The following is a 15,880-nucleotide window of genomic DNA, read 5'->3' as shown; positions in this document are numbered from 1 at the left end:
GGGTTAACCTAGTACATACTGGATGCATGATAGTCTATTAAGGCTCATCCGTAACCTGAAGGATTTTGCAGCGGCAGGAATGACAGCATGGCCATGCAAGGTAAAACAGCGTGCCACAGAGAAGCACCGATTGCTGTAGTGATGCGTTAAGCAGGACCGGGACCTGCCGGAGTAGTCAGGAGCAGCTTCATGGAAAGAGTGGTTTGGGATGGACTTGAAGAAGTGAACAGCATTTGGAAGGTGGCGGGAGGGTAGCTGTGAGTTGCAACCTGATGGGGTCTGTTTAGGGAGAAGTGCACCCTCTGGAGGTCCAGACACGGAGGGAGTAGGAGGTGAGGCGCTGAGGACAGGGTTGTGGGCGGGGTCTGGAGCCGTGCCCTCCAATAGAAATACACTGTGAGGCATGTGCACAACTAAAACTTCTCGGACACCCACAGTGGAAAACTAAAAGCAAATAGGTGCCGTTAATTTTAATGCTACCTTTTACTTGACCTGACAATCCAAAATACTATCATTTTCACATTTAATCAACATGAAAAATTATTAATGAGATAGTTTACTTTCTTTTGTCCACACGACACATGTGAAACCCAGTGTGTATGTTACTTCCAGTGCTTCTCAGTTAAGACTGGCTGCTTGTGGCGGGCACACGTGGCTCTCCGGTGCATGGGATGATGAAATGGATGCAGTGTCCTTTGAGCAGCATGGCAGACTTCACAAAACACTTTCATAGTCATTACCTTATTTGTGCCGCGGAATATCGCTGATGTTATTCATTCTCAGCCCCATTTCACGGAGTAGAAAATTGAGGCTCAGACAGGTGAAGTGACTTGTCCCAAACTGCACATGTAGAAAATGATGGGCCTCCAGTCTCCCACTGCTGTTTGCTCACCATAACCCATGACGTCGGGATCAGCCAAGCTACGAGGCCACTGGGTGTGTGCGGTGGGAGCACTTGGAGAAGGGAGAGAAGGGAGAGTAGGAAGATGGGCACACACGTTTCCAGGAAGAGTTATCTGAGCCAGGTGACTGCACTGACGACAGCACAGAGACAGGACGCATCAAAGAGGAGCGACTTGTGCAGCCGTGACACCCGGAAGAAAACGGGGCAGAGACGGGGCAGCTGGGAAGGAGAACTCCAGGGAAGGGCAGTCGGGCCTGATGGTGGACGCGCGCAGCCAGCACTGACACGAAACCCGTCCTCAGGGCACAGCGAGTCGTCCTGGTGCCCGTCGCACGGTTCCAGGACCGGCATCGGGGGCTGGGAGCGCGGACTGCTGGACCCTGGTTTTCCCGGGCGGTGTTCATACCTTTTCCCCACTATTAGTTTAAGTTTGCACGGGTTCTATGTGTTTTTCTAAATGAGGTGTTTGACTTCTCGACGAATAATTTTTTCAAACACTTTAATAACACTATTAGTGGTAAGTTTTCTCTATTTGACCATGTATAGTTTTCAGAGCATTTTTATGCTATTCTCACAGTAACATAGGGGGCAAAATAGGTGTATAACCCCTTTGTACATAAGGTATCAGAGGTTAGATGGCTCACTCAGCACCTCATACACTGGTGAGTAGCAGAACTGGGTCCAAAGCAGACCTTACCTGGCCTCAGACCCTCAGATCTTCGAAGTCTCGTTTCTGATGGGCTTTTCCTCTCGGACAGGCAGAGGAAGGACGAACTGGAGCAGAGGATGTCGGCTCTGCAGGAGAGCAGGCGGGAGCTGATGGTTCAGCTGGAAGGGCTCATGAAGCTGCTGAAGGTAAGAGCCGGTGCCCACTTGGGCCTCCTCCGGCCGCTCGCTGTCGTGTCCCCCAGCCACCCCAGGGCATCTCAGCCCTCCCACCCCCTGCGAAGTTGGAACAGGAGGAGGCTGAAGGCCGACGTTTTGCTACCTAGACCCAGTTTCTAGGTAAACCTCTGTTACGGCAGTCTGAGTCGTTGCGACAGTGATCTGCAGTGGTGTAAAGCCTGATTTTAAAAGAAGACATTGAGAACTGGGACCAGAGTAATGTCTTCGAATAGTTGCTTTTGCGGATCTTTATAAATAGGACATTGGCTACGTATAAATGAATATTTCCCAACTATCTGAAGTTTCTTTTAAGACAAGTATTCAGATATTCCACCTATAAGCATTATGTCCTTTTTTCAATAAGTATCACTGAGGCACACCAGTCTTACTGGGCCAACCCTAATCGATAACTTCGCTGTATGAGAAGGAATAAAATAGCATGTTAGTTCTAGGTTCAGTGGATGGGGGGGCTTGAATAAATCTGGGATAATTCAGATCTCACTGTTTTTTGTTGTAAAATACATTACAACCCCGACACCCAGAGCCAAGAAAGGCACGCTTGCCATGTAAATGCCCTCTCCTGGACAACTTGGTTAGCACCGAACAGAAACGTGTACCCAGCCACGGAGCGGCTGTGCCGGGGCACACTTGTTCCTGCCGTCAAGGTCTAAGGCCCGGGCCCTGAAATCGCCAGCTGCCGAACCAGGACGGAGTCAGCAGTCAGCGCGGAAACAGGGAGATGTGCAGGGCTCCCAGCGCCGGGTGGGGGGGGGGGGGGGGGGCGGGGCGTGGATTTAATCCTGTGATAGAGGGGAGTCTCTGGAGGTGCTGGGAAAATAGGAAAATCTGCAGAACGGGTGAGAAAAGGGGGGAACTGAAGGAAGAAAGGAGACCCATGAAACTGTCCAGGCCCGAAGTGACGAGGGGACTGGGGCAATGGCCCAAGAAGATGTCACCTTGGAAAACATCGACTCTCCTTCACACTGGTTCCTCCATTCTAAACCAGTTCCTTAAAAATGAAGCTAGTGGTCTGGGCACCCGGGTAAATGTGTTCTAAACTGACTTCTGACTTGCTCAGGACAACCACTTCTTTCAGTCCTGAGCACAGTTTGTTTCTTGCTTTGGTCCTGGGTGTTGGGGTTGTTTTGCCTGGATGCGGTTCTGCATGGACCCTGTCCACAGGACTTCTCCTGAGAAATGTTTGAAGTCTTAGTGGGTCTTGTTTGAAGGAAACCTTGGCATAAGACCTGGCCCAGATCCCGCCAGGAACTGTCAAGTATCCGGCTAAGCAGCCCGTCCACCCCTCAGCATCTGTGGCCTCGTGGGGCTCTGGAAGCCCGGCTGTTGGGAGGTGAGCCTGCCAGTGGGTCAGAAATGCCAGGGGATCCACGCACTCCTCCCGTGTCGAAACTCCCTTTCAGAAGACGCTCTCAAACATCACCCGGACACAGGTGGAAAGGTGCCCCAGGCTCATTTTTGTGAAAAGTGAAAAGTTTAGGAAAGTTAAAGGAAGTGAGAATTTCCTCTAACTACCACCACACTTTCCGTCAGCTGGTTGCCCTCAGTGTGCCCGGGGTCCCGGGCTCAGAGCTGGGCGTGCGTCACTGTGACCTCCTAGTTCGGCTGTGATCTCCTGGTTCGGCTGTGATGCGTGTCGTCAGGGGCTGAGCAGCATGCACGGAGGCCCGGAACTCTAATCCCGAACCCTGAGGTGCTTGCATTTCCAGCTGTTGTCTTGGGGTTACAATTTCGGTAAAAGAAGCAGGACCCCACTGCCCCATTCTGTGAGATCCCCATCTGGGTTCTTAATCAGAAATATTGTTATCGACCCACCTGACAGGCGGAGGCCGTGCAGACTGGGGGGAAGGATTTGCAGATTCCCCCAGGAATGTCGTCTTTTCCACCGACAAGCATTCACAGTTGAAATCTCATTCCTTTCGTGTCCAGCTTCCTAAAAGGCTTACAGTCTTAATTTGTGTATTAGGTACCTCCTAAAGGGTCAGCCCTACGTAGGAATCACTGACTTCTATTAAAACTGCAACAGTGTTTTTCCTGCCACTAAAAATATATGTATTCACCAACACATGATAAGAGTACCCTTTGGAATTCCCCTAATTTTTCTTCCAAACAACTGTCCTGCTTCCCCGATGTTCCATCTGCTAGCATTTAACCCGCTCACAGAGCAGCCAGAGCAGCGAGTCAGACAGACGGACAGTCAGACAGACAGTCAGGCCCGTGGCCCCGGGGCTCTGGGGAATCGGAACGCACCCCAAGTCACGTCTCCATTTTCCAGGGCGCTCCGTCATTTCCCTGCTTCGGCGAAACGTTACGTGCTTTGTTTGTCTGAAGAGCAGCTGGAAAGAAGCGTGCATATGAAGTGCCACCACTGTTTACGAATTCACTGAACAAAAATCATAAATCCTTCCTTTTTTTTTTGGAACAAGGTCGGGGAAACATTAATCACACATTTAACACAACAGTATTGCATTCCTGAGTGCCGTGTTTACATACTTGGCATGTCAGGGTGAGGACGACTCCATTCCTGTCGCCAGGGAGTGTCGGAGACCTCGGTGCTTTGTTCCGAATGACAGGACGCAGGCCGACCCTCGGGCTCCGTGGTTCAGAGCGCCTTCTCCATCCGTGCTCCCCTGATTAATGAGTGTGTGGACGGCTCGGCCCCCCACTTCTTACTTAATCTAGAAATGGTTATGTGTTGGTATTTCAGTTCCTAAATCATGTCCCCAATATTTTTCTACATCATTTTCCATTTTCCCATTATTGCTTTGGAAACACATTTACCAGATGAATTGCGCAGTTTGGGATTTCAACGTCGTTTGCAAATGAGGCCTGGCCATGGATTTTTAGATGGATGAGTGCAGCGACGGTGGCATTCCTCTGGGCAGCTGGCCAGGCGTCCCCTGTGCGGAAGAGCCCCTCACGCCGTAGGTGACGTGGCAGTTCCGGGTTTGTGCTACATAATTGAGGTCGTATTGCCCCCTTTAAATCACGTTGGCTGCTATGCCTCGTCATCAAGTCAGTGTTTACTGACCCTAACTGACCGATTGATAACAGAAATGTTCTAAGACCTTCTATCTGGCCTATTTTCTGTGTTGACACAGCCTTCAAGGCTTTATCTGAATGACTTTTGTGAGTTTGAATTATACAACACCGTCCTAAGTAACACTTTGCCAAAGTCCACCCTCTCCCAACCCTGGTGCTCACGGGGGCCTCTGAGTCCTGAACGCGCTGCCCATCCACCTGCATCCCCACCCGACCCCCGGGTCTAGTGCAGGTCGAGTGGTGTCATGTCTGGGCAAACTACGTACAAGTCACCAGGTCTGCAACAGACTTGAAACGTTGCTTTCTGGAACTCCGCTGTTCTGTGGGACCAAAGCAGTGTTTTCTCCAATCCCATACCTGGAGGAAACAGAGAGAATGGGAGGTGTCCTAGGGTCAGTTCTAAGGAAACTCCGTACTGGTCTTTTGACCTCAGATGCGATCTCAGCCTATCAGGATGGCTGCCTCCCTCCCTCACCGTTTCAATGTGCATGGCAACACTTAGTACCAGCAAAACAAAACACGTTTTTAAAATTGTTTCATAACTCTACTAGGACTGTTTGCCTTACCAGTGAATGGAAGAAGAGTATTCTGTCCTCCAGGGAAGCCTGGCTGGGAAGGGGAATGGCTTCCCAACTGCAAAACCCTAACCCCTTCCAACTAGAGCCCGGAGTGCCGGGTGCAAAAGACGCTGACTCCCCAGGCTACCCCAGCTCGCGGTCAGGGCCCACACTGCCACGTTGCAGCTGACTTTCATTATGAGAACACCTTCCTGGGTGTTCTGGGCCGATGTGGAAAGTTTTAGAGCCCCTTTCGTTTCTAGAAATCCATGTCTTGCCCTTATAGGAGTACAGTTATTTTCTCCAGATTGTTACTTTCTCTCTCCCTTTTGTAATTACTGGGCTTTCCTGAGATCGTTCTCGACACTGCACGCAGACGTGCGCCCTGAGAAGCCCTCGCCCTTCCCTGAGACGCCCGCACACAAGGTCATTGGAGGGGAACTGTTACAGTGGCCTGCAGATGTGCGTGCTTGGGGCGAAGAGCGGGGGCTTCCCGACCATGGTTACCCGTAATGAAACACCGAAAGGGAGCAAGGACGCCCATTGAAAGACAGAGTGGTTGAGGAATAGCGGACGGGACAGGACGAGAGGGAAACTTCCTGCAAGTGTGGTCTGTGTCCGCTGTGCCGTTCTCTCCAGCGCCTGCCTGGGGGCTCGTGCTGAGCGCCCACGGCCAGCGGCTGCCTGCTGCGCCGCACTGTCGTGAGGCTCCAAAGGTGGAGACCGCCTTGTGTTTCCACAGCTTCACCAGTTGGAGATACTAAATGAACCCCTGTGAATTCAGGAAAAAGTGAGGTTTCTCGGGGCCCTGCAGCAGTTTTGAGTTTACTGGGGGAAATGCTCTATTCTTCGGAAAAACCAAAGCAGCCCGGAAGCAGGTGGAGGGGAGGGCCCCGATTCAGAAACCAGTCTGTGCGCACATGGATTGCCAGTTGGTGTGTGGGGGGGGTGGGGATTGCTGGCAGGGGAAGTCCCTCGAGCAGTGGTTCTCAAACTGGCGGTCAGCAGAATCAGCTGAAAGGCTCATTGAATACATTGCCACGCCCCATCCTGAGAGTTTTGATCCAGTTTGTGAGGGGTGGGGCCCAAACTCTGCATCCCGCACAGGTTTTCAGGTGCTGCTGCCGCCACTGCCACCGGTCTCTATGCTACACTTTGAGGACCACTGCCTGGATAAAGGTGCCCGAACTCCTATGAATATTGTGAATACCGAAAAGGTTATTAGACTTTTTGAGTCATGGTTGAGCCCCTTCTTCGGGGTTTCTCCAGGTGGTTATAGTCGGGAAAGTTCGATGCTGTAAGTGAGCCTTTTTGATGCATCATGTGATGAAGTTGGACCGGGTGGTTTTTCAGGTTCTTTCCTTGCAACTCCAGAAGTCCGTGCGTAATGAACCGGGCGGGACAGAGGCCAGCTGTTTGCTCTGTCCTGCTGGTGATGCTCGGTGGTGCTCAGGGCTTCGACCTCTGAACCCATGGGCCTGGCCCAATCTGCCCTGTCCTGTCGTTTCCTCCAAGTGTCTGTGGTGATGGGCATTAATCTCTCTCGTTTTTCCCTCTGCCTTTTTGTTTTGTCTCGTTTTCACCACCTCTAGGAGGAAGAGCAAAAGCAGGCAGTAAGTGAACTTCAGAATTCTCCATCTGTTCTTGCTTGTTTTGCATGTTCTTTTCCTCGTGTTGATACTTCCTCCTCTCCTCCCCGCACAAGGTCAGCCCTGCAGAATTGATTATGGGTAAAACCCTCAGCAGTTCTCTCCGTGGCGTTGTAAAGTGGCCTGAAAGTCCCCGTCATGTTACCTAGTAGAGCATGTTCTTATTTGAAACCAGAGCTTGTTCAATTATTTTTCAAAGTGCACATCTGTCGTGTTTATTTGAGTATGCATGGTTATGCAGGCTACAATTGCATTTTCCTGCTCTCGCTTTCTCTGCTGCTTCCTGTCTAGGGTGACATTAATTGCTTGAAACAATTCTTGGAGGGGTGGAGGTGACCTGAATGGTGGCGCATGAGAATGAGTAGTTTTTCTGATAACTTCAGATGTCTTTTGGTCCTGAACAGGCTCTGGATGCTGCAGCTCCAGTCGCCTTCTTAACAAAGTTACAAAGTTAACAAAATGAGAACTGAGCAATGATGAGGCTGTGATTTCCTGTTCAGAGCCTGCCCAGAGGGAGCTCTAGTTTCTCTGGGCTGGGTGGCTGTTGCATGGTGTTTAGGGAAGGTTTATGTTTGTTTTTATTTATCCTGATAGCTACTAACACACATACAAAATCAATTGAGGGCCTGTCCCCAATGGTAACACCATCTGTTTATATAGCATTATAGCATAGCGAGGTTCCCAAAGCATGCATCTTTCAGATAAGCTAAAGCTGACATTTAATTTACCTCAGGGCTTTTTGAGAAAAAAAATTGTAAACAAACTTTTGTATTTTCTTAAAAAAATTGTAGGAAATCTTATGGATAGATTCTATTTTCCAGTACCCTGTACATTTTTCCTCTGAAATAAAATATGCAAAAAAATTGCAATAAAATATGTAATTAGGGAAATTTGCAATTCTGCATGTTTCATTCCATAAATATTTTTTAAATATATTTTATTGATTATCCTATTACAATTGTCCCATTTTTTCTCTCCCTTTCATTGTCCTCCACCCTGTACCCCCTTTCCCACCAGCATTCCCCCACCTTAGTTCATGTCCATGGGCTGTACATATAAGTTCTTTCGTTTCTCCATTTACCATACTAGCCTTAACCTCCTTCTGTCTATTTTGTACCTACTAATTATGCTTTTTAGTCCCTGTATCTTTTCCCCCACTCTTCTTCCTCCCCCTCCCCACTGACAACCCTCCATGTGATCTCCATTTCTGTGAGTCTGTTCCTGTTCTAGTTGTTTGCTTCACTTTTGTTTTTGTTGTTTAGGTTCAGTTGTTAATAGTTGTGATTTTGTTGTCATTTTAACCTAGAAAATGATTATATATTCATATTTTTGATCATCTTCTTTTTCATAGGTAAGTCCCTTTAGCATTTTGTATAATAAGGGCTTGGTGATGATGAACTCCTTTAACTTGACCTTATCTGGGAAGCACTTTATCTGCCCTTCCATTCTAAGTGGTAGTTTTGCTGAATAGAGTAATCTTGGATGTAGGTCCTTGCCTTTCATGACTTGGAATACTTCTTCCCAGCCCCTTTTTGTCTGCATGGTTTCTTTTGAGAAATCAGCTGATAGCCTTATAGGCACTCCTTTGTAGGTAACTGTCTCCTTTCCTCTTGCTGCTTTTAAGATTCTCTCCTTATCTTTCATCTTGGCTAATGTAATTAAGATGTACCTTGGTGTGTGCTTCTTTGGGTCCAACTTCTTTGGGACTCTGAGTTTCCTGGACTTCCTGGAAGTCTATTTCCTTTGCCAGATTGGGGAAATTCTCCATTATTTTTTCAAATGAATTTTCAGTTTCTTGCTCTTCCTTTTCTCCTTCTGGCACCCCTATGATTCAGATATTGGAACACTTAAAGTTGCCCTGGAGGTTCCTAAGCCCCTCCTCCTTTTTTTGAATTCTTGTTTCTTCGTTCTGTTCTTGTTGAATGTTTATTTCTTCCTTCTGCTTCAAACCATTGATTTGAGTCCCAGCTTCCTTCCCATCATTGTTGGTTCCCTGTACATTTTCATTTATTTCACTTTTCATAGCCTTTGCTTTTCCCTCTATTTTGTGACCATACTCAACCAGTTCTGTGAGCATCCTGATTACCAGTGTTTTGAACTGTGCATCTGATAGGTTGGCTATCTCTTCATTGCTTAGTTGTATTTTTTCTGGAGCTTTGGGCCAAATTTTTTCATTTGGGCCATATTGTTTCATCTAGGTGCATCTGTTACATAGTAACCATCTCTGCCCCTCTTACCGGTGTGGATGAATGTTTCTTCTTTAACTCCTTGGTTGTTGGACTTCCATACAGTTCAGTTTTCTGGCAGTTCTGATTATTTTTTGTTTTTAAATTTGTTGTTGTCCTTCTTTTGGTTGTGTGAGGAGGCAAAGTGTATCTATCTATGCCTCCATCTTGGCCAGAAGTCCAGGGTTTTTTTTTTAAGGATGGAAATATGAAATGTTAATTCAAAAAATTAATCATGTCTTTTTCATAGAACAAATTTATCTGTTTCCGATTAAGAATGGGAATTACATTTATTATTATTTCCAGTTAGGAGAGCAGTGGAATCATAGAATAAAGGGGAGACTAAAGGAAGCAAGAGAGGGTTAGTGAAAGGAGGAGGCGAGGAAGGAGTGACAGAGTGACAGACTGCGAGGAAGAGGGCGGGAAGAGAGAGCGTGGCATTAGGAGGAGCAGACAACTCAGAAATCTCAGTGGCTTTAACATAAAGCCTGTTTTCTTCATTCACACGGAGTTTATTGCTTTGATCGATGGCATTTCCATATCAGTAGATACGTTGACATGGGCAAAGCAGAAGACCAGGATGGCAAGTGAATTGCCGCAATTTAATGCATCTACCAGGAAGTGACACACATCACGTCCGCTCCACTTCATTGGCCAAAGCAAGTCACATGAGCACACTTTATACCTCCAGCTTGCTTAGCAGAAGCAGAGAAGCAGATACCAGTAATACATAGGTGTAAAGGAGGAAGGTCTGTCCTTCCCGCTTTCTTCCCCACTCCGTCCCTGACCGTCTCCTCCCCTGCTATCGACCGTACCTTTCCTGCTGCCAGTGTTCTCCTCCTTCTCTTCACCCTTCTACACCCCAAGGATACACTCTGCAGTCAAAACCACTTGCTGAGAATGTTCCAGCGACCCACCCAGACTCGCGTCTCCTGACCCCTCTCTAAATGTGCCAGCTCAGAGTGAAGCACATACTTGGGAACACCCTACACCTTCCTGAGAACTCTCGCAGACGGGGGCAGACGTTGTGGGTATTTATTTATTTTTGGCAGCAATAGCACCTCCAGTAGACATTTCACTTTTTAAAAAAATTTATGGATTATTGGATTAATCCAAGAACCAGAAATTGCCACTGCTGGTGTAGTATTTCTCAGGTCAATTTAAAGCTAACCGTGGGCTGACAAGGGAATGAATTAACATGTTCATTTCACTGACTTTGATTCTGTGCAAGATCATCATTCCCTTGAAGTTGGCCAAAGGAGAAGCTGGACCCAGGCCGCTAAAGCCTGCCAGTCACAAGCCACTTGCCCGTTGCTGCATTTTGGGACCTCTCTTGCTACTTCAGTCAGTGGGGATATTAAGTGGAATCCTGCCCTTTCTGATTCCCACAACCAAGGAGATAACCCTCTACTTCTGCACCAGAGAAGGCATGGTGTGGGCTGGCCCTCTCTGGCCACAACCCACCAAATATGCCTGAAAGAAGGGTGTTCAGTATTTATTTAGTTAGCCAGGGTGGACCCCTGAGGACTCCAGCAAACCTCATGAGTGTTAACTTGGTAAATTTAAGAGAAAGTGCTTAAAAAAAATACATAACAACAAATAAAAACCTCCTCTGTCCATTAAAAAGATTATTGGCAAACCTCTTGAGGTGCTCATGGGTCATTTCCCCTCTTGGTCACTTAACCTTGGGACGCAATCTCACTGGGAAGTGATTCACAGGCCTCTGAAATCTTCAGGACTCTCCACCCCCCCCCGCCCCCAGCCTCACCCTCCAATACATGCTCTGAAACGGAAGCCTGCAGCTGCTGCTCCCTCAAAGGCAAAGGGTTGCCATTTATTTCTTTATTCAGCAATGTCTTACTACCCATGTTCAAGGCAGTGAGCGTGGCCTTTTGGAGGATAAAAAGAGAAATTGTGCACGAATCCCACTTTCAAATAGCACGAAAGTTATTTCGTGGTTGGCATGATGCCCTAAATACAGGAACTCAAGCCAGGTCAGTGACATCTGAGCCTTTGGCGCCACTGCCGCCCTCCTGCGTTTGCAGAGGGCCCAGACATCTCAGTGAACGGGGGCCGCTGTGCTGGCCTGCGGGGCTCTGCCGTAGCCTGCAGCCTGCAGCCTGAGCCCAGTCCCCGTCGGCGTGCACTGACCCCGCAGCCTCTGCACAGGGGCGCCCTCATCAAGGTCCTCCCGGGAGCTCCCTTGTCAGTCTTGGCTTTTGTACTCACTACAGGGACGTGGCACCTGGCCAGTTGGGGTGGTGGTTTTATTTTTCCCCACAAGAGAAAATGCCATTCCAATATTAAAAGATAGGCATTTGTATTTCACTCCCCCCCCCCCCCCCAGAATCCCTGAACACCTGTAAGGAGTTGGCAGTCTTGAGGATACAGGGGAAACAGCGTTGGGTCTTTGCAGCACTCCCAGTATTTTTGCTCAGTCTCATCTGTGACAAGCTGGTAGATAGACTTGCCTGCTTTTTCATTTCCCTCCTGTACTGTGCTGGTCTTTTCCTCTCCTGACCGGAATGCACACAGCCTATGGAAAGTACCTGCCAGCGTGTCCAGGGAAAGCCTACACACCAGGCTGGAGAAATTTGCCTTCTACTGAAGAAATATTGAATTCCTAGGACCACCGTAGGTCCCCCCCCACCCCAGAACACTCCAGTCTGAGTCTCAGCAGAGCATCAACAGAAAAGAATGCGTGAAAGATGACTTCTAGGTTTTGAGCCTGAGAACCTGGGAAAACAATGAATACCAGTGACTGAAAAAGTGGAAATGGGGAGGTGATCTGGGTTAGGAAGGGAACTTGGGTCTGGCTTTAAAGCTATTAAGTTACAAAGAATAGGCAGGCAGGCACGCTTTTTGTCTGGTGTACTAGATGCTTGGGGATATGCAACTGGAGTTTCAGGGAGAACACAGGGCCCGCATTGTAGGTGTGCAAGTCTTCAACATAAAATTGGGGTTGAAATCATAAACGTGAGCCTTAGGGAAAACCCATAGTAGACACAAGGAAGAAAGAGTAGTGGGCAGGAAGGGGTCGGATTGTGGGTTCTCGTGAAAGCCCAGTCAGTTTCAAGGAGAAAGTTAATAAGACAATAAGCTCGGAAGCCCTTGAAATTGACAGTGAGGAAGTTATCAGCACCTTGGAAAGGAAATTTTCAGTAGACTAGTGGAGTGCTGACAGCCCTGAAAAATGGGCTTTGTCTTCTGCAAGGACTCCCTTCACCCCAACCCCGCTGCACGCACTCACCCCGATGCACACGCTCACCTCAGTGAAGGAAGGATTAAATCTTCAGTCTGCACGTTAGATTTTCTGACTCAGAACCTTGTTGACAAAACTTCGTTTCTTTTCTGTCTGAACATGTACCTAACCCTTCGAAACTTCAGTTTCCTCATCTGTAAACTTCCGACATCCCAGTTCTTCGGCCCTTTTGTCCCTGACAACCAGTTGGTGTACTGGGGAAAGGCTATAAACCAAAAAGGGGCTCCAGAAACTCAACTCAGAAACTCAACTGGGCTCCTTGTGCCTGGCGTGTCCTTCTGTGGCTCTGAAACCCTCTGGTCCTCACTCCATTGTCTGCTGCGCTTTCAGGAACCAGCTCCTTCCCCAGGGTTCATTCATGCCGATCGTCTGCCCTCCGCTTTTCCAGACAAACAGATGCGGCCTGTGAAGAGGGCATCCCCTCCTCCCATGAAGCCCACTCATGGGAGGCTTATTCCTGGGACTCCTGGCCATGTCTCCCGCAGGAGGGCAGGGACCCCTGGTGCTCTCCTGTTAGACCTCCCCCTGCCATCAGCTGGTTCTGATGGTCCATATTAGCAACCAGGCTGAGGTCGGGAGCTTCCCAGCCTAGGGTCCTGAACTGAGATGAACATCTGCCTCTCTTCAGCTAAGGGAATCATGTTCTAAAGGCTACAATAGACTCTTTCGCTCTCGTCTCCCTTTACTGCTGATCATAATTTGGCAAGTGGAATTACTCTGGCTTGGAGCTGTAGTATAGATGCCCCAATGCTTAAAAGAGAGAGAGAGAGAGGGAGGGGCATGTTTTCTAAAATTAGAGGCAATGCAGAGAGACAGTTTACTGCAGCTCCAGTGTTACCTTGAATAAGAATCCACACCAGCTCACCGCTGCTTACAAAGCTGGCTAACCGTAAACCTTCGGTGCCTTTATTATTGTGTGTTCTTGTTAACTTCACCATGTGTAGCAGTCATTTTCCATATATTGCTTTCACCTTACAGATTTCAACTCCTGCATTCAAGCAGCTCAGACCTCAGGAAACCGAGAGAGAATCTAGGAGACTCTCGGGCCCGTAGCTGCCCTCCGGGTCATCCCCCAAATGGTGCAGAAGATACCAGAGTTTATTCTTGGGCTCTTGAAAGTTCTCACCTGGCCTTAGGCCACTGGTGGCCTGCCCTTCCTTCTGCAGCAGCTTACCACCCGGGAAAAGCCGCCCTGGATTGGTCACCCTCTGTAGGACGGTGTGACTCTGAATCACCCTCGAGCAGGTTTCTTATTCTCAGCACCATGGACGTATGGAGCCAGAGGGCAGGGGACTCTTCTGTGCCTTGTAGGAGATATTTAGAAGCATCCTTGACCTCTCCCTCCTACGTTCTAGTGCCAGCCACCTGCATCCCCAGGTCCCCAGCAGGTAAAATGACCCCCAATCAAGAAGCCCTGCCTTGAGCCCAGAGAACCTTTCTCTGTGACACCAGTCCGAGCCCCCAGGCCTTCTCGGCACCCCTTATTCTGGGCGTTAAGGGTGGGATGGAGGAGGAAGGATTCCCAGTCACCTTCCCCCCCACATCACTACTCGGCCCCCATCTCCTGCTGTGCTGACGGCACTGCCAGGACCCCCCGCCCCAGCAGGCACGCTCCCTCCCCACCTCTGCTCTTCCTACTGGGTCCAGCCCACGTGCCGAGTGCTTGCTCTCCGCTCTCGCCTTCCCGTTCCTATCACCCGTCTTCATGCCAGCTGCCATCATCTGTCACTTGGTCTGTGGGAAAAGCCTCCTAATGAGTCTCCTTGCCTGCTGTCTCTCGCTTCCCAGTCCCTCCTCCACATCGCCCCAGATTCCTCCAGACGCACCACGCTGACCTCATCATTCCCGGCTGGGGGACCTCTACCAGCTCCCTCTGCCCCTGCCTAGGGCAGGTCAGTGAGCTTTCTCGCTTCAAGGGTTAGATAGTAAATATTTTAGGCTTCGTAAGCCATACCAATAATATTATGCAAGTACTTATATAACCGCTTGAAATGTAACCATTTCAAAACGTAAAGCCATATTTACTCATGGACTGCAGAAAGCGGGTAGTGAGCTGGATTCGGTCACGGGCTGCCGTTGCCCATTCTGTGGCCTGGTCAAGAAGCTTGACGGCCATTTATTCGTGGCTCTGCACGATTGTGGCCCTTTGCACCCTCCCCTTTCCCACCACATGGCTTCCGTGCTTCCTGCTCCGCGTCTTATCCCCACGCATGGCCGCCTCCGTCCCTGTTCACGCTCTCTCCTTGCCTGCATCACCCTTCCCGAGCCTCTTCTGCCTCATGAAACCATACCCCTGAAGACGCTCTCGGATGCCACCCCTCTGTGAAACCCGACCCTGTCCTGGAAGGTCGGAGTCAAGCCCTCTGTGTCTGTGCTGCCTTCCCTTTGTAGCTCCAGGGGGGCGCGGGTTGCATCCTCCTCTGTGTGCTAGTCACCCGCCCCACCATCCTCCAGCCTGTGAGCCTCCCAGTGGGGACCTTGCCCCTTCGTAGCCCCAGCACCTTGCTGGCTCATGGCAGCTAGCTCGCGGCTGAGCCGATGCGTGAAGCACGGTATGTTCACCCTCACCCGCCTTTGGGGAGATTATCATCGTCGTTTCATATATGAAGACCCTGAGGTGCCGGAGAAGCTAAGTAAGTTGCCCAAGGTCACACAGCTGGTAAAGAGCAGAGCCGGATCCAAGTCAGATGGTCAAACCACAGAGCCTGGATCCTGGCCGCAGTGTTGTGGGTAACCAGGCCCACGGCAGAGAGGGCTGGCGTGGAAGGGTGCCGCACCTCACCGCGCTGGTTTGGCCTACCCACGCAGAGCATTTAAATTCGTCTCATTGAATTTTAAAATATCAGTGGTAGGTTCTGGCAGCCTGCCTGGTGGTCATTAATGTAGCTGCCTGGGTAAGGGCCACGCTCTCCTGGGAGCCTGTTTTCTTCTTGTTTCTAATGTGCAGTCGGGGTGTTTGGCATTCATTTTTATCGGGATTTTTTTTTTCCCTTAATGAGGTTCCCGATCATTTTGTCGAGAGCTGGTGTTAAAATCCTGCAATGAGAACTAATGGGATACCATTTTCCAATAGAGCAGGGCGAACTAGGAGAAACAAACAGAAAGAGGGTAATTCTGGTCTTGGAATTTATTAGCTTCCCTATCGAAACGTCTGACTTTCAACTTACCGTTGATCTTTGGGTTTACGGTGAGTTTTAATGGGTTGTTCTTTGTCTCAGGAGCTTAATATGCTTTCCTCTACCGCTAAGAAAGATAGCCAGATACCTTGCCCCCACACCTTAAGCTTTGTCTTCTGTATGATGTAGTTGGACTTGAACGTGGACAAACCACGAAGATCC

The 15,880-nt window shown here is 49.2% G+C and overlaps 1 protein-coding gene across 6 annotated transcripts in view; it reads left to right on the top strand.

Annotated features, from left to right (window-relative positions):
• DTNB (dystrobrevin beta) overlaps positions 1 to 15,880 on the top strand; it is a 172,816-nt gene that overhangs the window by 139,654 nt on the left and 17,282 nt on the right. For 4 of the 6 annotated variants that reach the window (XM_028516744.2, XM_028516740.2, XM_036027736.1 and 1 more), the window contains 2 exons: positions 1,663 to 1,759; positions 6,999 to 7,019. In XM_028516744.2, the coding sequence (XP_028372545.2) occupies positions 1,663 to 1,759; positions 6,999 to 7,019 (118 nt within the window). The remainder of the gene's footprint in view (positions 1 to 1,662; positions 1,760 to 6,998; positions 7,020 to 15,880) is intronic. The other 2 variants (XM_028516745.2, XM_028516741.2) reach the window with 1 other exon arrangement.

Source organism: Phyllostomus discolor, chromosome 6 (assembly GCF_004126475.2).
Source record: "Phyllostomus discolor isolate MPI-MPIP mPhyDis1 chromosome 6, mPhyDis1.pri.v3, whole genome shotgun sequence".
Lineage (NCBI taxonomy): Eukaryota > Metazoa > Chordata > Mammalia > Chiroptera > Phyllostomidae > Phyllostomus > Phyllostomus discolor.
The sequence above is the reverse complement of the archived record's forward strand: the minus strand, read 5'-3'. Positions and strand labels throughout refer to the sequence as shown.